This window comes from Accipiter gentilis, chromosome 17 (assembly GCF_929443795.1).
Source record: "Accipiter gentilis chromosome 17, bAccGen1.1, whole genome shotgun sequence".
NCBI classification, from domain to species: Eukaryota; Metazoa; Chordata; class Aves; order Accipitriformes; family Accipitridae; genus Astur; species Astur gentilis.
In genome coordinates, this window is record NC_064896.1 from 4441235 (window position 1) to 4461450 (window position 20216).

The 20216-nt window shown below is 51.7% G+C and overlaps 1 protein-coding gene across 4 annotated transcripts in view; it reads left to right on the top strand.

Annotated features, from left to right (window-relative positions):
- The first annotated feature begins 400 nt into the window (after positions 1–400).
- The window catches only part of RPS6KA1 (ribosomal protein S6 kinase A1), a 43938-nt gene continuing 24122 nt past the window's right edge, over positions 401–20216 (top strand). For 2 of the 4 annotated variants that reach the window (XM_049819875.1, XM_049819878.1), the window contains exons 1-2: positions 401–570; positions 7492–7536. In XM_049819875.1, the coding sequence (XP_049675832.1) occupies positions 508–570; positions 7492–7536 (108 nt within the window). In that variant the 5' untranslated portion in view covers positions 401–507. The remainder of the gene's footprint in view (positions 571–7491; positions 7537–20216) is intronic. The other 2 variants (XM_049819877.1, XM_049819882.1) reach the window with 1 other exon arrangement.

Here is a 20216-nt window from a genome sequence, read left to right on the forward strand (position 1 = left end):
GCCAGGTATTTTTCAGTAGATGTTTTCTATTCAAGCGTTCTCAGTGCCTTGAGGATTCCCTTGCTGGACAGGAGCGAGCAGTACCCTCCCAACAATTTTAAACTCTCTTTGCTTCCAAAATCTATCAGGGCAAAAATCAAAATCACCCAGGGAAGGGTGCAGCTGGCAGGGAACAGCTCACCCCCGAGCACCCCTGCCCACCCCGACACCCCCCCCCCCCCCCCCCCCGAAAGGCTGCACGTAGCATCCACGCACACCTCCTCATCTTCCTCCCCCATTAAACCCACCACAAACTGGGAGAACTCCGGCCGAAGGGAACCCCGAGCCCCCCCCCTCCCACCCCGCAGCCGAGTGGGCGGAGCCTCCCAGCCCCGCCCACCTGGCCCCTCCCCTGCCCCGGCCCCGCCCCGCCGCTCCCGGCCCGGCCCGGCCCGGGGAGCCGGTGCCCAGCGCGGGTCTCCGCTCCGAGTCCGAACCGGAGCCCCTCGGGGCAGCCCCGCCGGCAGCATGCCGCTCGCCCAGTTGGCCGAGCCCTGGCCCAACATGGAGCTGGTGCATCTGGACACGGAGGTGAGCCGGGGGCGGCGCGGGGGGGGGGGGGGGGTGGGTGGGAAGCACCGGCCCTTCCCGGTGGAGAGACGGGGAGGGGGGGCGGCACGGAGGTTCCCCCCCACACACACCCACCCCTCCGCCTCTCCGGCGCCTCCCCGGGGGTCTCCACCGAACAAAGAAGCGCCCGGCCCGGCTTCCCCGCCCCGCCCGGTGAGACCCTCCCGGCTGCGGGAACCCCCGCCCGGTCCGCTTCCCCCGGGTTTTGGGGGGGCTGGTGGGGGTTTGGATGCCCCCGGTGTGTGTGTGGGGGGGGTCGCAGCCCGCCGGAGGTAACGAGGTGCCGGGGGCGGCCGTCGGCTGCTCCGGGGCTCGGTGCGTGTGCGGTGGGGCACCGGGGGCTTCCCGGCTCCGCTGCTGCCCTTGCGGGCTTTGATTATTTGGGGACCGTGAGCAGCGTGCGCCTAAATCCCTTCCCAGATCTAGAGGAAAAGGGCCCCCGCTGAAGGCCCAGGGAATAAATATCTTGGATTTTGAGTCTTTTTTTTCCCCGCAAGCTTCCTCGCTATCCGCCGCCCCAGCTGCTCTCGCAGGCCTGTGTTGCAAACTCCGGTCGTGGTCCTGTGTCACTTTGCTGGATGTCTGCTCTCCCCTCCTGCTTTGCTCTTTTCCTTCTAATTAAGACCTCCGAGCCAGATGTGCAGGACAGTGCACAGCATCTGTCCACATCTGCAGGCTTGCATCACAGCCATTTCAGAATAAAGGGGACAGCTTGTAGCAGTTTTCACCCATTGCAGAGCAGCCAGCTGAGGCACTGTATCCTGGCACTCTTTAGTTAAACATCTTCTCATCCAAATTGGAACTAGCAGCCTTCCTGGAGAAACCAGAGAGATGGTGGGGATTTTGTCCCGGGCGCTTTACTCAGACTTGGTGCTTTCCCGTCATTTTGGCTGGGTTCGATGCTGTCACGCTCCTCTATCCTGCCAAGGGATGTCGCGACGGTGAATCAGTCAGATTTACTCATTCTTATTTAAAATTGCCTCTTAAGAGATCTCTGCTTGGAGTGGAGGCAGCGTTTCACCACTGCTGCAATGACAGCGGGGAGGTCTGCTGGCAATCAGAGGTGAGGTTGCTTCGTTTTCATCGGCCAGATACGGCACGGCTTCTCCTAGAGACCCCCCACGCGGGTGGAACGCTGTGCTGAGGGTTCGCCTGTGCGGACAGCCGGCACGAAGGTGCAGTGGGCTAAGAGCATCTGCTCTGAAGCATCGCTCGAATCACGAGAGTGGGTTTGTGCTCGAAGGTAGGAAATGAGGGTAGTCCTGCAGCGACTTGATCACGATTCCTGAAACCACATTATGCGCCCGGAGCCAGGTTGTAGGTTATTGCTGCGAAACAGGGCTTTTTGGTTGCGGTTTCTCTCTTCCTAAGTAGGAAGATAGCCTGAAAAGCCAGAAAACGCAACTAGACTCGTCATGGGAGGAAACTAATGCCAGTGCCCAGGGCAGCGAATGCCGTGGGCGAGATTCATTTACTCCTTAATCCCAGGTCTCCCAGGTGCCAGGCAGGCGCTGTGTCAGCATCACGGGATCTCTTCTGAGCGGAAACGGCCAGGAGGGTCCGGTGTATTTGTTAGCCCGAGTCAGCTGTGAAGATCATGGCAGCAGCAAGGACTGTTTTCCCCATTGCATTAGTAACGGGTGTATTAATTGTAAACTGAAACCGGAGGGCCTGCCTCTGGCCCCATCTCACCTTGGCCAGAGCTCTAAGTCAGGGTCAGGAGCTGCCTGCAGGTGATATTTCTGCAGATTACTCTTTTTACATCTTAAGATCACAAGTGGGACATTAGCAGTTTACCTCCCTTTGTTTTAAGGTGAGCAAGTACATGCACTTAATTCCAGTGAGGAAAATAATAGGCGTTCTTCACCTCCAAACCTGATGTGAGGTTGCTTTGTTTTCATCGGCCAGATACGGCACGGCTTCTCCTAGAGACCCCCCCCTGCCGTGCGGCTGGGGTGCTGTGCCGAGGGTCCGCCTGTGCTGCGGGTGTCAAGCAGCCGGCACGAAGGTGAGGTGGGCTAAGAGCATCTGCTCTGAAGCATCGCTTGAGTCACGAGGATGGGTTTGTGCTTGAAGGTGGGAGACGAAGGAAGTCCTGCAGCGACTTGATCGCGATTCCTGAAACCACATCGTATGCCCGGAGCCAGGGTGTAGGTTATTGCCTGGGCCCGACGTTAGAGCGTTCCCTGGGATCCAGCAGCGTATCTGCAGAGAGGGACTTGGGCTTGGGGGGAGTTTTGCACCTTGAGGCTAAAATCACCATGGGTAGGGGCCCAAGGAGAAAGTTTTCACCACTCCTGGGCAAGGTGGCACCACTGAGAAACCAAGGAGACTTTTCTGGAATGCCAGTTACGTAAATTGCGCTGGGATCGCTGCCATCCAGGTTAGAAACCGGCTTCCTCCAACCTTTGCTTTCTGAGTCATGGAGCAGAGGTGCTGTCACCATGCTGGTGGAGGCATCAGTCCTATTGTTAAGGGATTTGGGTTTTTTCCACTGTGCTCTGGGAGTGTTGGCTGTCTGCTGCTGGAGATGGGTCACGGCTGATGCCCCTCATCCCGGCCCACCAGAGCTCAGCCTGGAGCTGTGCCGGGGAAACGCATGGGAGTGGGTGGCAGTGGGAGCTGGAACTGATCCCTTGCAGGAGACAAGTCCCTCTGTCCTGGGGACTGAGCTAGCTTCGTAATGCTTTTTCCTTTTTTTTTTTTTTTTTTTTTCTCCCCCCTCCCTGTTCTCTCTGCTGCTTATATTATTCAGAATATTGCTTATGTAGTAGAAAAACTGGGCTGGGGCAGAGTACAAGCGATAGAGAGTGGAGTTGAATGACTTCATCACCATAGCGATGGATACTGTCATCAAGGCTATGCTTTTCTTTAAACTCTTGTTACACAAACATACAGCAACACAACTGACGTGGGATTACACCAAACCCAACCACTTCAAGCTAATTATTTTTGCCTGTATATGTGTATCATCCTTTATTGAGCAGGAGGTATTCATGAATAACTATCTTTTTCAAGCATCTTCAGTGAACAATGCATAAAACAATGATCAAAAGATAGGGGAGGAAGCCGAGCAACTGTGGTCTCTGATATGCCTTGTGTGTAGACTCCTCAGTCTGCTTGGGCTACGTGAGTTCTTCTCGAGATCCTTATTTTTGCAGAATCATTTCCTTTCTCTGAACTGCAATAGGCAAGATTCGTAAATTCCACTTAATAATAATAATAATAAAAATCCCTTGTTCTTGTGTCAAACCAGCAGAAGCTCTGGGGTAAAGGGTTTCTTCCCCCCACTCCTTTCTGCCTGAATGCTTCACGGTTCATCCAAGTTGGGTGAAAGAGCATCTCTGGGTACCTGGTACCCTTGTTGTGTTGTGTATAGGCATCTCAAAAGTGACTAGTCAAAACCTAGAGGTCCAGAAATAGCAGCAGGCTGCTTTCCTAAGCAGAGCTGTCGATAATCCGGGATGACTTGTGCTGATGGTGCTAACTATAGAGCGCAGCCCTTGATGGCAGCAGGAGTGGGCACGGTCTCGCACGGTCCTGCCAGGGGTGCGACTCGTCCTGCGTGCAGATCAGAGCAGCACCGGCCTGTTCTGTAAATTGCTCCCTGTGCTGCAGATTATGTGGAATTAAAGGGATTTAAAATGCAAGATGTCCTAAGATAAATATCTCTCAAGTTCAGCCAGGCTGGCAGTTGCATAACTGAATGCACTTGTTTTCCAATATACTTTTCTGCGTGCTATTAAGAAAACTTATTAGAGCAGCGTGTGTGCAGAAGGGGTTTTGCGTTACCTCTCGGACAGTTTTCGCTGTTGCTCGCCCAGAGGTGCCCTCGCTGCCAGGCTGCCGCTCCGTGTGCCCATGAGATTAGCTCTGTAATCCCTGTTTCCATTCGCCCCAGAGCAGCGCTGGCTGGAAAGCTGCAGGGACAGGCTGCTGGCCCCCAGTGAGGCTCGTGCCACTGCCTTTTTGGTAGCCCAAGACCTGCTCTGCCACCAGTCTGCGTCGGCTTCTTGCTGCCCTGGGCACCCAAGGGAAGGAGCTGTGCCTCCCTCCTGCAGCAGGTATTGCTTGGTTACTGCCTGCGGGGAGATCTTTGGGATTGCTCTCGCAGTAGGATATTCAGGAGGCTCCTTTCCAACCCTGAGAACAATGTGCTGGAAAAGGGTATCTGGCACGGAGACAAACACACATGCACTTCCTAACACACTGCGCGTGGTATTCAGGGGGAGTGCAGAAATAAAGCATTTTAAAGAGACAAATGTCAAACCAAGAAACCCACAAACTATTTCAGCTCTACTTACGATGCAATGAATGGCTGTATTTTATCTCGGGAGGTGATGAGTCTGTAGCTGTGAGTGTGTTTCCATCTTCGATGCTTACAAATGGCTCTTGAATTCCATATGAGGGAATAAGGACTGGGTTTGCTCTGGGGTAGAAGGAAAGCTCTTGGCTCTAAATACTGCAGTTCTCTCCTTATACATCTGCCTTATGTCAGCTTGAGAAAGTGACTGTTTTCATCAAAAGCTTCATCCCTCTAAGACCATGGACCTACGTGCCCAGGAAACCTCCCTGGCACGGACACTGTTCTCTTTCTTTCCGCATCCCTTCCACCCCCAGGTAGGATGGATTTCTGTCAACAGCAGCGTGTAGGACAAGTGTTCCTCGGGGTAGGGAGCTGATGAAACACAGCGGTCTGGCAGGTCTGGAGGTAGCACCTGGTATCTCCTGGCTTATCCTTGAAGCTGAAGGGTTGGACGGACGCTGCACTCGTTCACCGTGTGCTGGTCTTCCCAGGGGAATAAAAGAGCTTGTCCTACACATCAACTCACCCCTCTCCTGACACGTGCCTTGTAGATCTGTTCTCCAGATCATGAGCCAGGCACTGCTTCCCTCTGTCCAACACGGAAATTCTGCTTCTTAAGCTGTTTTAGACATAAACAGCCCTCCCTGAGCTATGGTTTGGATCAGCAGCAAGTTAGGAATTGTTGATCGGTGACAGCTGAGCCAGTAAACATAAGCATGTTTCCAAGTCTGGTTATCTTGAGCACAGGGTGTGTGTCCCCCCCTCTATGTGGAGGCTATACATAAACACAAAATCTTACTTCACTTCTTAGCTATTCTTTGTGCTAATGGTACCAAGAGCTCCGTGTAAACATCAGGGCAACGTTCCTCTGGAAGAACTTGGCTTGCGTGGTAGTGCTATTGCTTTTTTCAGTCATTGGCTGAAAATACTTAGGAACTTAAGCTCAGTTTAAGTTGGTACTGAGGTGAGTTACCGAGCTTCGAGGGGATCCATATGAATGGAAATATTGCAGGGCCAGGGTCAGGCCGAGAGGCAGGTGGTCTTCTCCCCAGCTGGAGTGGTGGAACTCCATGTTGTGGTAGGACTAAGGTGCTCTGAGCTGCTGCAGGTAGCACAGGCTGGGCTGAGGTGGGAGTGGAGAGACCTAAATATGAAGATATATGGAGACTCTGGACTGTTGTCTGTGGATTTGAGCCAAGGTAGCGAAGCGGTTTAAAACCAGTGGTGATGACCTCCTATGGGAAGCAGAAGAGTGCGAACCTGGAAGCACCCAGTCAATGTTGTAGAAAGCAAGTGCAGCATTAGAATGAGGTTTTCTCAGCGGCCCCTAAGCTCTCTCAAGATCAACAATTGCAAGTTTTCTTTGTATTAAAAGGAAGTAAGTTAAATTTGGCCCAAGAGGGAGAAAAGGATAGTGTAGTTCTAAGACAGATGTCAGGGTGATGTCCTCTTGCTTCTCCAGGGAAGGAGCTAGCTTTGTTTCTGTTAGATTCCTGAAAGGCTCTAAAACCCAGGCATTTAACTAACAATCTGAGGCTGAAGTACAGTTGCATTGCAACTCTTCTCTTGGACCATAACATCTGAAGAGGAGTGAATAAATTTGCCTTGTTCTTTCAAAGAAAGAGGAATTCCATGATTTTTGGAGCCTGAGACTGTAGTGCAAATAGATGTCAAAGCAAAATCTTCTTGCCCTTGTTTTTCTTCACAGTCTGCAGAAAACCTTTTGTACGTGCTTATCCTGCTCTGAGTATCTGTGTCTAAGTAAATCCCACCCGCTTCTGCTCCCACTGGCTTCTCCAGGCACGGTGCTGTGCTGAACCCGATAATGTCTCTGGTTCAGTGCCGAGCATGACCGGCTGATGCTACTCCAGGCGGTTCAGGTCACCTGCTGTGACTTTGGACAGAGCTCCAGCAGCAGAAGCTGGACTTGCAGGCCAGAGGTGGCCTGGAGCCAAGCAGGTGGTGCAGATTTCCTGCAGCGGTATCAGCTGTGATAGGGTAATAAATAACCGATAAATGTTCATGTTAAAGCCAACGTCATGGTAAAATGACTGTTAACTGCACTCTAGCAGTGCTTTCCCATCTTCACCTGATCTTCCCTGCTTGATTTTTCCAGTAGTCCCGGAGAAACGGCGGAGTGGGTAGCCGCAACGTGGGTGCGGGAGGTGGGATGGTGCAACCACAGGGCTGCGTCTCTAGAGCAGTTTCTGCAGCACGTGGTGCCGAGGGTGGGAGTCCTGCACCCACCGCCCTGGGGATCCACGCCTGAGGAGTGCAGGGGGGGCGTTCGCCCCACAAGTGATGGTCAGTATATAAGCAGCCCTAATTTCATCTGCGGGGAGCACGGAGAGTCTTTGAACAAGAGATTTTTTTTTCCAAACTACTTTTTTTCCTTAGTAGAAAGTGTCCCCTTGGTGTTTGGGGAGTGTTCAGCTGTCTTGTACCGTGTCTGAAAGTGGCATCCTCCCTTGTTTGTCCTGCATGAAGGGCTCTCAAAGCCAACAGCCTTTGTAAGGGGGTGTAAGGAGCGGTCCCATGCCTGGCGTGTGCTAATGGCAGGTTCTCTTCCTTTGCAGAATGGGCAGGCTGCTCCAGAAGAAGGTGGGAATCCTCCAGCCAAGGTAAAAATGCTCTGGGGTTACGTCTTTAAGTCATCCCTCTGAGCTGCGTGTGGGGTGTGAGCTGACTTGGTGAATGGGTTGGGGACACCTATTTTTAACGCCTGTAAGCTGCTGCTTTGTAATCTGGATGAGTGCATGTGGGAGTGTAAGGGTCTGGAGTAGGGGAAGAGAAAAGATAAACCCTCTTTCATCCTGTCCCTTTTGTCAGCCAAACATATCTGGAAGAGGTTCCCAAAGGGCTACCTCAGTCCAGCACACAGGAGATGGACTGGAGGCTGTAGCAGAGGGCTAGAAGTGAGAATCCCTGCAGTGTTCCAGTGCCGTGTTTACACCTTTCTCCGTGTTGTGATCTTGCCAGGTGGGATGAAAAATACAAGAGTATTTGATGGTTTTGGCACAGCTGCCCTTGCTGAGCGCCTGGTATCTGCTTATTCTCTTGCCTTGGTGGGGCTCCACTTTGGTCGAGTTGCCCTCTGTGTCCCCATTAACATCAGGTGGGAATGGTTGGTAGAGGGAACTGAGCTGCTGTCTTCCATGTTTTGGGCAAGGGTCTTAATCTGCTAGACCTTCTTTAGACACCTAAAGCTCTTGCCGCTCCACACATGGACAGCATGATGTTGAAGGACTTGACTTCTCTGATGTGAGCTCTCTCCAAGTACGAGACCGAGGACCGATGTTGTTAGCACGGGTATTTCCTAATTGTGTCCATACTTCTCTGTCCTGCAAGACACTGTGCAGGGCAGAAGTGCCATTTCAGTACCTTGAAATCCTAAGACTTTCAGGATTTCCTTTTCTGATACATATATGCTATAACTGCGAAGAATGACACAACATGTTTGATTCGGCTTGGGAGACCTTGCCGAGCAGGTTGTCAAGAGTTTGTCCTGCGCCTTACCCTCAGTGTGTGCCCTGTAGCGGTTTTTCTCTCTGAATCATCATCCGTGCTATAGGCCATGGGGGCTTGTTGTATTGTTTTTCCAGTTGGCTATTGTCATATTTTTAGTAAAAGGAATTTAAACTTAAAAAGCAACTGTCTGCTTTTCAGGCAGTTCTTTGCCAGGAACTTATGCTGGACTTCTAGCATTGCTGTTGCATCTCACCTACTTGTTCTGTATTTCTGTCCCAGTTGTTGGACTGGCACTTTTCCAGGGGGCCTGCAAGAAACCTGGCATGGGTCAGATGAACTCAGGTTAATGAGACTGTGCACTTCCCTCCCCTGAGAATAGTGGTTTTGCAGTTCTTCACTGTACCTGCATCTCTGGCATGGGAAAAAAAAATAAAATCTCTCTTCTGGTTGGATTCCAGCTGGGCTTCTAAGACTTGAGACTTTGCCTCTTTCATCTTCAAACACTTGGCTAAACTGGCCTCCTGTAAAAGCCGCTGAAGGATGTTGCTTTACAAATAGTTGAAGATTAGGGTTTTTTTGAAGGACATCACTGGGACAAACCCCGGCTGATTCCATCTGTAGATGCAGCCCCACAGAAAGATCATGTGATAGAGGCCAAAAAGCACTTGGGGTTCTCTTTGCTGCTCTGTGTCTGTGTCTGTCCCTCTGTGGGACAGGGAAATGAAATCCCCATTGCAGCTGGGGAGCTGGAGCAGAGCAGCAGGCAAGTTGTCCAACATCCCACAGCAGGGAAACCACAAGAGCCCCGTGCTGCTTGCAGGTGTCTTGCTTTCCGCTTTTCTGAGGCACCGTGGCCAAAATGCCTGTGAGCGGTGTCTGACAATCCCATTTTCAGTAACTTTTGAACATGTGAAGCCCTGCTACGTGCTCCTGAAATAACCTCGGTCGGCTTTTCCAAGTTTGTACAAGGTACGTTTGCTAGCAGCACAGACAAATGAAATCCCTCCTATAAACACATACCTTCAGCTTCAGGGCCAACTCTGGCACTCTGAACCAGCTGTGATGCTGCAGATGGGGGATGCAGGCAGCGCACTGAATATCTGTGTATTTTTCTGCTTATTTTGGGGGTAGATGTTGTTAGCAGCAGCTTCCGGCACTGGCTCTACCTACAACATGGGCTAAGGAAGGGGAAGTAAATGGCAATAAACATCTGAGATTGGCTATTCTCAACTTGAAGGTTGCTCAGGATCCCTCCCGTGCCCTTCTGTTCTAGCTGTGTGTGGAAAACTGTAAGGGGAAGAGGCACCTTTATTCTAGGTCTGTACTTGCTACCGTTGTGCGGCTAATTCTGTGATCTCTTCTAAAAATAGCCTGAAGCAGCGACGACGACGATTACTCAACACCCACGCAGAAGTGCCATCCCTCCCCCCGTCCCCATAAGTAGGATGCTGCCAGAAGTACAATCGTTATTTGCCTGGGCAATAACCAAAGATGCTTTGCAAAGGAGGAAATCCAAGAGTTCCTCAAAAGAGTTGGGAACTTCACAGCTGGTAGTACGAGACTGATGCAGTCTAATGCCTCTGTCATCACCTCACCTGCTGTTGTTGCACATTTAGGGTCTTTGGGCATGAAACATGATGAAATGGTCACTGCAGAGGTAACGAGGGGATGTTTTGGGCCAGGCTGGCTGTGATCTGGTACTTTCTAGCTGCCTTTGTAGTTCCAACTCAGCTTCCTACCAAGGACAGCTGGTGCATTTCACAACTTCTTGTGGCTTTTACTCCCGTGTGGATTCGCACCTTTCAAGAACAATTGTGGTACACAAGTCCCTGCAAGCATCGTACCTCGGTGTGTTTATCTGAGTATCTTGGAAATGCCTGCAAGATCCTACAGGTTGGGCAGAGACCTGTCTGGAGCACCTGCCTCCCTTTGCGTGGTCGCAGGGAAAGGAGCCTGGATCTGCAGTCAGGGCCATCCCAACAGCATTCCAGCTCTGTGGCCATAAGGAATTCCAAGCCAAACCCTCTCCTGACAGCGAGCACAATCCTAGATTGCTCGTGCCTGAATCCTTGCTTGTCTGGATGTTCCTAGCGTGTCCCTACTGTAAAAGTCTGCGATCTGCCAGGCAATCCTGGCCGCGTCCCTAAAACCAAATTGCTAATCCAACACTACGTTGAACAGGAGCCTTTGGCAAAGATAGGTACGAGGATGACTTTTTTTTTTTTTATCCTCCCCTCTCCTGTTTGGTGGTGGTGTTTGACCCTGTTTAAATTTGATATTGGCTTTAGGATAGCAGCAGCGCAGTTGGTGCGAGGTTTCAGTGCGACGTCTGCGGGCTGCTGAACAGAAAAGCTCCTCTTTTGCGTTCGTATTGGTGGTAGAGGAGCAGGGCAGATGCTCGCAGAGCAGGACTGCTGCCCCGGCATCCTCTGCATTGCAGAGAGCTCAGGGTCTGCTTTCTTCTTGTTCTGTTTCCTTTGACCCACCCTGGGCTGACACCGAGAGAAACTTCTCCTGCGAGAGCCTTGGGTTAACCTCAGCTGCATCTCTGTGCAGGTCAGGAGCAGAAAGGGAGGTCTCTTGCCTTGCTCTCAAAAGCTGCTCTGCCCCAGGGGCTAATCAGTGCTGCTGTGCATTGGTCCCCAGGTACTGAACCTCATTCTCTCCTATGTTCTTTAGCTTTTAATTGTCAGGTAGGCTGAAGATCGATCCTTGTTCAGCTGTGGAACGGCAACAGAGGGCTTGAATTCAGTGGAAAAATGGAACCTCTCATAATTGGGGTTTTACAGCCTGCTCTGCAGCCAGCTTGGCTGAGGGGTGAGCTTGTGCTCCCTGAAGGTGCCAAGTGTGAGGAATTATGCATGAAAGTACAACACCCAATTAGTGAAATCACTTCATAATGAAGAGCAGAGGAGTGGATTTGCAGTGCTGAGTGTGCCCACTCTCTCTGGAGGTAACACTGGCTGAGACTGGGAGTGCTGATCAGCTTGTTCTTGGGTGATAATCACAGTGCGCAATGAAAACCGGGGAAGTGAGTAAGTAACCTTTTCCAGCTCTGCTTTGCACCGTAAAAGAGACCTTTGAGACCGGAGCGAGGGCTTTGCTTTGCTGCATGCACCAGGCATGAGGTGCCCCACCTGCTCAGGCTGAGCCTTGCTGTTAGGCAGCAAACCATAGTGGGAGTGCAGTAAAGGGGAAGACACGGCTCTTTCCCAGATCTGTATAGCTCCTGCTGATTTATCCTTGTGTTCTGACCAGGTGAAGCTTGCAGAAAGGTCTTCCCCTGCGGCATCTTCAGCAAGGGAAGCTATAGGCAGGAACCCTGGACGTGGACACTTCTGGCCAGAGAAATACCCGCATCACCAGCGTAAACATTAGTTTGTGGTGGTCTGGGTGCAAACCCCTGCTATAACCCTCTAGTGATGACAAAGTACAGTTGCAGTCACAGCTCTGGATTGTAATTCTTTGGGATGAGTTGGAGGAAACAGGGTCGTAGCCATCTACCTGTGAGATAGCTCGGTGCCAGTCCTCTGTGTGGTTCAATAGCAGTCGACTGCTGGTAGAAATAAGGCTGGTTCTTGGTTTTGCTACGCCCCTCCTGCACCTGCTGAGGTACTCGAGACCGGCTCTTTGCTCCCATCTGCAAACTGGATGTAGCTGGAGCAGCTTTCCTGCAGGCTGGGCTTCACTGCTGGTGAGGAATCCTGCTCTGACCTCTAGTCATGAAGTGGGAATTCTTCACGCTCCTCCAGCAGGATGTAAGAGAGGAAGGCTTTCTGCTGCTCCATCGTGGCATCCTGCATTAGTGCTTGCTCATAGCTCTGCTTTCCAACAGTACGTTTCTCTCCTTCACCCACTGCGCGTCTTGCTGTAGGCTTCGCTGACTGCCAGAACATCCATTGACAGTTGTCCTGTCTTCTCTGGAGCTGCATCACTAAGTCGGTGGCCAGAGGGGAAACGTGAAGCACCTTCCCTTCACAGGGGGGGGACGAAGAAAGAGTCACCCGAGACCTGCTGGCTACCAAAGGGCAAGTCCTGTGTGTCCACCCAGGGTGCAGGTGATGGAGGGCTCTCATTGCGTAGGCTGCCAGCGTTGAGCGTGAACTCCAGCTCCAGGCCAAGTGCGAGACAGAAGACACGTCCAGCGCCGTGATCCTCATCGGTCTTGGACATCGCTCTAATTGCAGCCTCTTAACGTGAAGGGGTTTAAAACAAACAAGTGAAACGCTCTGCTTTGAAACATGCCTGGTGTGTTTGCACAGCTGCTGCTGTTTTCTCCAAGAACTGGAAAGCTATCGAACGTGGGAAGAGACAGGTACCTCAGCAAATCCCTTCTCTGCCCACTGCCCCTCTTCTGTTGCTTCCAGCTGCTCGGCCAAGAGTGCTCCAGCCAGTCTGGTCCCCCAAGACTGGGCAGGACCTGGGATAACCTGGTGGGAGCAGAACATCTCAAGCATGGCATGGTGCTGCCTGGAAATCTGCCTTCCCCTCCGTGCCGCAGGGATTGGGCTGCAGCTATTGCTACTCTCTTAATGTTCCGCTTTTTCAGCCTGTCAGTAGTAAAGCTCTTAAACTGGCTGCTCCGTCTTGTCAGTTGAAGTAATCAAGTGGGTTTGTTTTTAATGTAATGCCTGACAGCTGCCTGGCTTGTTCCTGCCAGTGCGTTTGCTCTTCGTCCTTGGCAAGGCTGGGCTACGGTTAAGAGCAAGCTTCTGAGCTCTTTAAAAAAAAAAAAAAAAATCCACAAATAAATGCCTGTTTGAGGAGCAGAGTCTCTGATGAGCTGCAGACTCTAATGAATAATTGAAGAGGGGTCAGTTTACAGGACTTGCACATGAGGAATGCAGCAGAGACTGCAGAGCTGGCGAGCAGCACTCAAACCGCCCTCACGCATGGTGCGCCGACCCATCAAAACTGCTCTGGTTTCTTCTCTTCCATTTCCATCCCCCTTGTGGGTTCATAGAAACTGCCTCAAGCTTTGCCTCCAGAAAGCTTCTTTTACTGAAAATAAATAAATAAATAAATAAATAAAAAATCTCTTACTATGTGCTGTAGCTGGAGGAAACCCGTGTCATCCATCTCCCCGTCAGACTTAAAGGAGTTCTTGAGGCCGCAGCAAAGTGAGGGATCCTCCTGCCCACCCCTTCTTGGCCAGGCTTCTCCCAGCTGTCTGAGCTGGGGGGGCAGAGGGCACAGGATTGCTGAAGTCAAGTTTTGTGTGGACCCAGGAGGAAGCGTGAGCAAGGCCAGAGCTCTGCCAGCGCTTCCCCGGAGGGATGGAGGAGTCGCAGGCTCCTCTCTCCGATGGAGGGAAGGGTAGATGGGGACCAGCCGCAGGGGATGGGGTGGTGGCAGCTCCCTCTGTGCCAGGGACGGCAGCTGAGGGCTAGCACCGAAGAGCTCAAACCGAAGAACTTATTCACATTTGATTTTTTAAGGGGTCAGTGCGGGCTTGGGTCTGTGGAGCATGTCACCCCAGCAACTGGGAGCACTGAGTCCCCTTGGCTGGGTTTGTTGGGGGGGTCACTGGCTCAGATGCTGCTGCAGGACTCGCCCTGCACACACAAGCAGTCTCTCTGAAGCTTCTGCAGCTTTACAAGCCTCAGTTTTATTTGGAAGCTGAAGCCTAGTTTTGACACGAGCCGTAAATTCCTTCCATACCTCCAGGTGAAGCTGTAATAACTTTTTCCCCCCGCAGCTGCACTGTGCTGCCTGCCAGGGGCTGCCACAGGGCTGGGGGAGGCTGGGGACCGTCCAGGGAGGATAATTCCAGCTATCCCCTAAGGAATCCTGTCTTGCCCAGAGCCCTTCTCCCTCGCCCTTAGGAAAAGCCGCTTGCTGGCATTGCCTCCCAGAAACTCCAGCTGATCTCATTGCAATGATGCTCTGAGGCAGAAAGGGTTTCCCGACTGCAGCATGAAATCCAGGTCCTTCCCTTGCCAGTCCTGGAGCACGCAGCTGGGAAATGTCACCCTTTCGGATATGGAAAAGGAAGGCATTTATCCCTCGTTTGTACTTGAGACCTTGATCTCAGCAGAGCTGCTGGTGTGGCTCTGGGAATAGCGAACGGACTGCGAACACAATCTTTTTGTGCTCCCGTAAGCACTCTGAGATGTGGCAGTATTGATTTCCTCGCCATCAGAGAGGGGTATTTAACCGGACGGCTTGGGCTGGCCAGGTTACAGATCAGGCATAGGCAGTGTCTGCTTACAGAGAGGGGGAGGCGATGGCTCTGCACCGTCATCGGGCCAGCCGGAGAGCACTGGGCCTGGGGTCTGCGGTGGTCTTTGGGGGGGTTTTTCCTTTTGGGCAGCAGCACCAGGAGGGGAACTCTGGGGTCTCTGCAGGGGTCTCTGCGGGAGGAAGAAAAGCTCCTTAAAATAGCATTTTTCATGTCTTAGGGGAACAGGACAAAAGATGTTATTCCCAGTGTTCAGGGTGACTGTAATTCCCATGCTGTGATGTTTGGGAAGGGGATGGATAGTGATCTTCACGTTACGGTCCCATCCCCGGCACGCAGGGCAGGCGCGTGTGCCTGTGTCACCGCCGAGCTGCCGAGGGGGCGGCCACTGGCTGCATCAGTGTTTTGTACAAGCGTTAAATGAAAAAATTGTGCGTTGCTACGGCAGGCGCTCATCCTGTACGCTCTCACCAGGGTGTTGGTAACACACAGCTCAGGGTGTGTTTTGGATGTGTTTTTTTTCTTTTAACAGTGCTCTAGTTCAGAGCCACCATGCGAATGTGGTGATTACTTTTTTTTCAATGTCTCTCACACGTGTGTCTTTCCCAGAGGGTGGGAGAGAGCGCTGGGTTCTCCCAGCATACACATCCCAAAACCTGGTAGGTACCAAGCAAAGGCTTTACCAAGTCCTGAGGCCACTTTTCATGTGTCTCGCAACAAGAAAACCGCCGGCAGCATGTGTGCTGTGGGAGGAGTATGGAATTCCTGCGTGCCTGCGATAGAGAATAGTTTCCACATCCCACGATAACTCCAGGGGCAGCAAACAAGTCTCAGGTCTTGTTGTGAAACCAGCATTATATTTTATAATTTAGTTAGAGTTTTCATCTTCTGTACTGAAAGTAGCAAAACTGCATCATGCCTAGATGGTGGATAGTGCTTTAATGCTGGTTCCGAAGAGTAATATTCTTCATGTAGAAAAGCCTGGGATGGGGTGTCCTGGTTTTACCACCATCAATGCATGAGCTTATCTGAATTTGCTGGGAGTGGACCTTTCCTCCTTGCTGGGAAACGTGTGTAGGGCTGCAGGAAGGGGAGGCAGTGTCCTTTGCGCTTTCTAAATGGAGACTGATTTGTTCTGTAGAAGCTGCATAATTAAGTAGTTCCTTATCTCCTGGCAGTTAAAGGTATTTTCCTTTCTGGCATCTCATTTCACTGGGTGCAAAGTCCTCCTGGCTGCAAGTGCTTCTCTTGCAGCTCTGCAGCAGGCTGCAGTGCCACCGGAGAGCTATCGGAATGTCTCGGTGGGGTTTGGGAACTTCTTTTGCCTAAGCTTGTATCTTTAGCCCAAACTGCTCATTGTCAGCTGATCCTGGCCAGCTGTGGCTTGTAGTGCCTGGAAAGGATGGAGAGATTTTATTTAATTTTTTTTTTTTTTTAAGAAACTTTCAGGATCTGGTGCCAAAATGCTGCTGGAGAGAGCCAGGAGCAGGGAGGAGACTGGGGAGTGCAAGGGGGATGCCTGTGCCTGAGCCTCTCTGCTCTCTCCATCCCAAAAGGGACCTGAGCCCTCTGGTGTAAAGCAGGTATTTTGGCGTTCCTGGTCAAATGAGTCAGGTAACAACCGAGCAGATCAAAAAGGATGTTGTGAAGCAGAAGGACTTGCCTTGCCATGGGAGCTCTGTTGCGTGAGGCCACCTCTTCCCTTCTTCAGCCTCAGGCTTTGCCTGAGAAAACATCTCATCCCTTCAGCAGTTCCTAGATCCCCCCTGGTTTAGGGGTGCTCAATCTTCCCACAGAGGTGTTTATGAAATGGGTGTTTATGAAATGGGTCCTTTTGGCTCTCACCCTCCTGTTTCAGAACAGAAACACTTTTTGGACATTAAAGATGCTCCGAGTGCCACCTGCTGGAGCGTGCTCAAGGGGGAGCCTGGCAGGGTGCCCTGGGCTCTTTGGGGTGACGCAGCCTGTCCCACAGCTGCACCGGTACCTGTCACCACTGTCCCACCGTGCTCTGCCGGGAAGTCCCCTGTGCTCTGTTACTGGTGCTTTCCCCCTCGTTGCCAGACCGTGCTGGTGTCTATTTGTGGCCTCCAGGATTTTGCAGTGTTTCCTCCCTGTGACAGCTCCGTCCACCTCCGCAGAAGATGATGTAGGTCACTTTCTGACATACAGAAGAAGTGAACTTGCTGGTGAGAGAAGGGGCCCGTGAAAAGAAAAAAGGGTGGAACTGCTCCATCTAAACACCAAACAGGGTAAAACTGCGCTGTCTCGGTCTAAGTCTTCCCTTTTTAGGGATCTGCTTGTTACCCCCATTGCGGGGAGCCACGATCACTGCTCGGAGCAGCAGAAAAGTCTTTCTCATAGGTCACCAAATTAATTTTACATTGAGCATTTGGCTGCCTCTCTGAGTGGAGGGGAATCTCCCCAAGGAAGATTGCCGGATACTTCTAGGATGCTCGGAGTCTAAGGCTTTTGTTTGAAGCCATATGGGAGGAGGTTCCTGGTGTTATCCTTGCCATGATGGAGTTGGGCATTCACTTCTCTTAGCTGCCTTGGCCCCATAAGAGTTTGTACATGAAGGTAGTGATGAACAGGATTTCTAGACGCCAACGTTACCGACACCCTCTCTGTGCAGAGGTCTGACTGCATGACCTGGTTTTTTTTCTCCCTCCCTCGCTTTTGGTTTGTTTTGTTTTTCAGGAGACCAATAAAACAGTCCTTGGAGATGGCGTAGGGTGAAACGTGCCTCTTTTCTACCGCAGCACTGTTCCCTCTCAGTATTCCCTTGCCGCAAACCTCTAGCAGCAAAGCTCCTGCCAGGAATCCGCCCCCGTCCTTATCCACTTATCGGGAAGTTCCAGTTGCCGAAGTCTCCAGTGCTCCTTAACTGTGTTTGTAGAAGTGACTTTGTCCAAGACTTCCATCTTCAAAGCCACCCCGCGGTGGGCCCTTCCTCCCCCGGGCCCTGGCTGCCTCCTGAGGCTTTTGTCTGTCAAAACAGCAAATGCCCTTGTTCAGCATGAGTTTAGTTTAAAGGACTAACGAAGCCGTCTCTTTCTCTGAAGATCCTCTTGGATTGCTCTAAGAATCTCCCTCTTCTTTTAAGCTCTGTCCGTGACCCCAGGCGTTTACGCTGTCCTGTTTCTCCCTCCTCCTGTAAAAAGCTGTTGCTGATTCTCTGACGGCTCGTAGGGGCACAGGCACACCTCTTCCCTCCATCTGCCGCCTTCTTTATAAAAACCCTGAGGACTGAACTCTTCAGCAGCTTTTCCTGCTCTGAGTGTGGTTGGAAGTAGTTGAGGAGCTCAAGTGAGAGGTCCCATGTCTCTTCTTCCCAAACTTTTGCAGATGCAGGCATGCACATTCTAAGCAAAAGTAACCCTGTCTTATAAAACGCAATAAAACGGTGGTCAGACCTTTGCTTTCAGCAGGCAGCCCTGCAATGATGCTGGATCGGTGATGTTTGGGATGATGCTGGAGTTGGGAAAACCAGAGCCCACAAGGTTTCATACCTGGAAGGGAGGGCAGCCGTGGGGGAGCGGGAGCTGTATGGCCCAGGGAGCGTGGACTGGGATTAAACCCATTGGAACACCTGTGGGAGAACAGGACAGAGTCTGCTCTTGGGCAGAGAGGTTTTTAAATCTGCTTGAGGTTTCAAGGTTTTTTTTCCTGTAATTGTGTGTGGTACGTGTAAGTACAAGAGAGATGGCTTTGGTGTTTAATCTTTGAATACAACCTTGATACGACAACGCCTGCTGAATTAGGTAAAGTGAAACTCTTGAATTCTCCCAGGTGTTTTTTCTAACTCTGGCAATTGAATGAAATTGGTACGATCTCACAAAATGTTCTGCTTGGCTGGACTTCTGTTTTCAACTTCTCTCCTAAGCTGTAACGAGTGACAGGCCAGGAAAGAACTCCTTTCCCGAACAAACACGGAGCAGCAGCACCTGCTTACTCCGACCTAGCTCTTGCTCTCCCCTCCCAGCAAAGCCCCAGGAGTGGCGGTGGGCTGACGTGGTGACCGTCCCACGTGCAGGCTGTGCGTGTAGTACAGGTACACGGTGACATTTCTCAGCTCCTGAGAGGTCCCGGAGCAGTTGCAGACTTCTGGAGAGGCGTTGCTCAGAGGGCAGGTTTCCTGTGGGGGTAGTTAGCATCGCCTGCCTTGCTTTCCTGGAAGTCGGTGGATGGTAACAAAGCGAGTGAAAATCTGCAGCTGCTGATATGACCATCTCGTTGCTGTGGGCAGCGTTTCCTCTCGTGTCAAAATGGCTCTGCCTCGAGGCACGGTTCCCTTCTCTCCATCCCATCTCTCTAAACAGGTCCAGCCCGTCCTCCGTGCTGGCTGGTGGGTTTGTTCAGACGCAGGTACCGCAAGCTGAAGCCCTTCGCTTTGCAAGGCTGTGCGGTGTCTCTGCTCAGGGAAGAACGGTGCTGCTCAGGGACGAGCGTCCCCCAGGATTGCTCAGGCTGGGGCCAAGTCTGGGGGTTCCCAGGAGCACTGAGGGTGATCCACCAAAGAACTGCACACAAAAGTACGTGGTTCTGGCCAGTTCGTTGGTTGCAAATGAGACCAACCGTCAGCCTTGCCCAAATAAGGCCTTTGCAGGAGGGCAGGCAGTGGCTGGGGAGGTTTCTTTGCTTTGTTTGTTCCCCTTTTTGAGAACCACTGCTTTAAAAAAAAAGTTCCAGACAGAGCAGCCTTTGCCTCTCTGCTCTTAGCAGCAAAAGCAGACTTGCTTCCTCTGCAAAGCTGCAGCATCTCTTGCTTCCCATTTATTTCAAGCTCCCTCCAGAGCCAGAGTTGCTGCTCTGCAGGGAGGTTATTGCTCTGGAGTAGGTTGCATAAATAACTTCATGCAAAAGTTCAGGAGCGTGAAGCTCCCACACTCCTGAGGCTGGCACCCAGGAGCGGTCGGCGCCGGAGGGATCTGCCCGCGGTCAGAGGTTGTCTTCACCCAGTGCTTCCTGGGCAGCAGCTGAAACCTCTGCTGAGACATCCCTTTGGTCTAGCGTGGGGCACCAGTCCCACTTCTGGAGCACATTGACGTGACAGCAGCTGTCTCGCTTCGGGCAGCAGTTCTTCACACCATCGCCTTCCAGTTTATGAAACCCTGATCCTTCCCTCCCCAGTGCTGTTCCCAGTGCTCGGTGGGATGTAACTGGATCCTGGCAGGAGGCAAAGGCAGCCCCTGGTTATTCTGATTTAAATCTATAGGGCTAGCAAGTGTCCTGTTTTATGGAGCTGATGTTGGGACTTGCTGGAGCTTAGTCCTACAGTCTTGTCTGCTGACGCAGAATTGGATTTACAGCATCTTTAAACTGTACACCGGGAACCATTTGTATCTGGTATCACTGGACTTGGGGATCATCTTTCCTAGGACTGATGTGCCAATGACAGCAGGCTCACGCAGAGTTTACAGCCAGGTCTTGGCACTTCAGTGCCGGTGTCTGCTCAGACAGCATCACCCCGCTTCTCCCAGGACCCACGGGTATAGGAAAAGAAAGAACAGAATTGGCAAACCCGCTTCTGTCACCAAGTTTTTGCTTTTCAAAAATATGGCATAAGGCCTAGAAGTGACTTAATTCTGCCCTAAAAGCGTCAAACCCACCCAGGATGTGTAAGGTCATTTGGAAGTATGATGGAGGAAG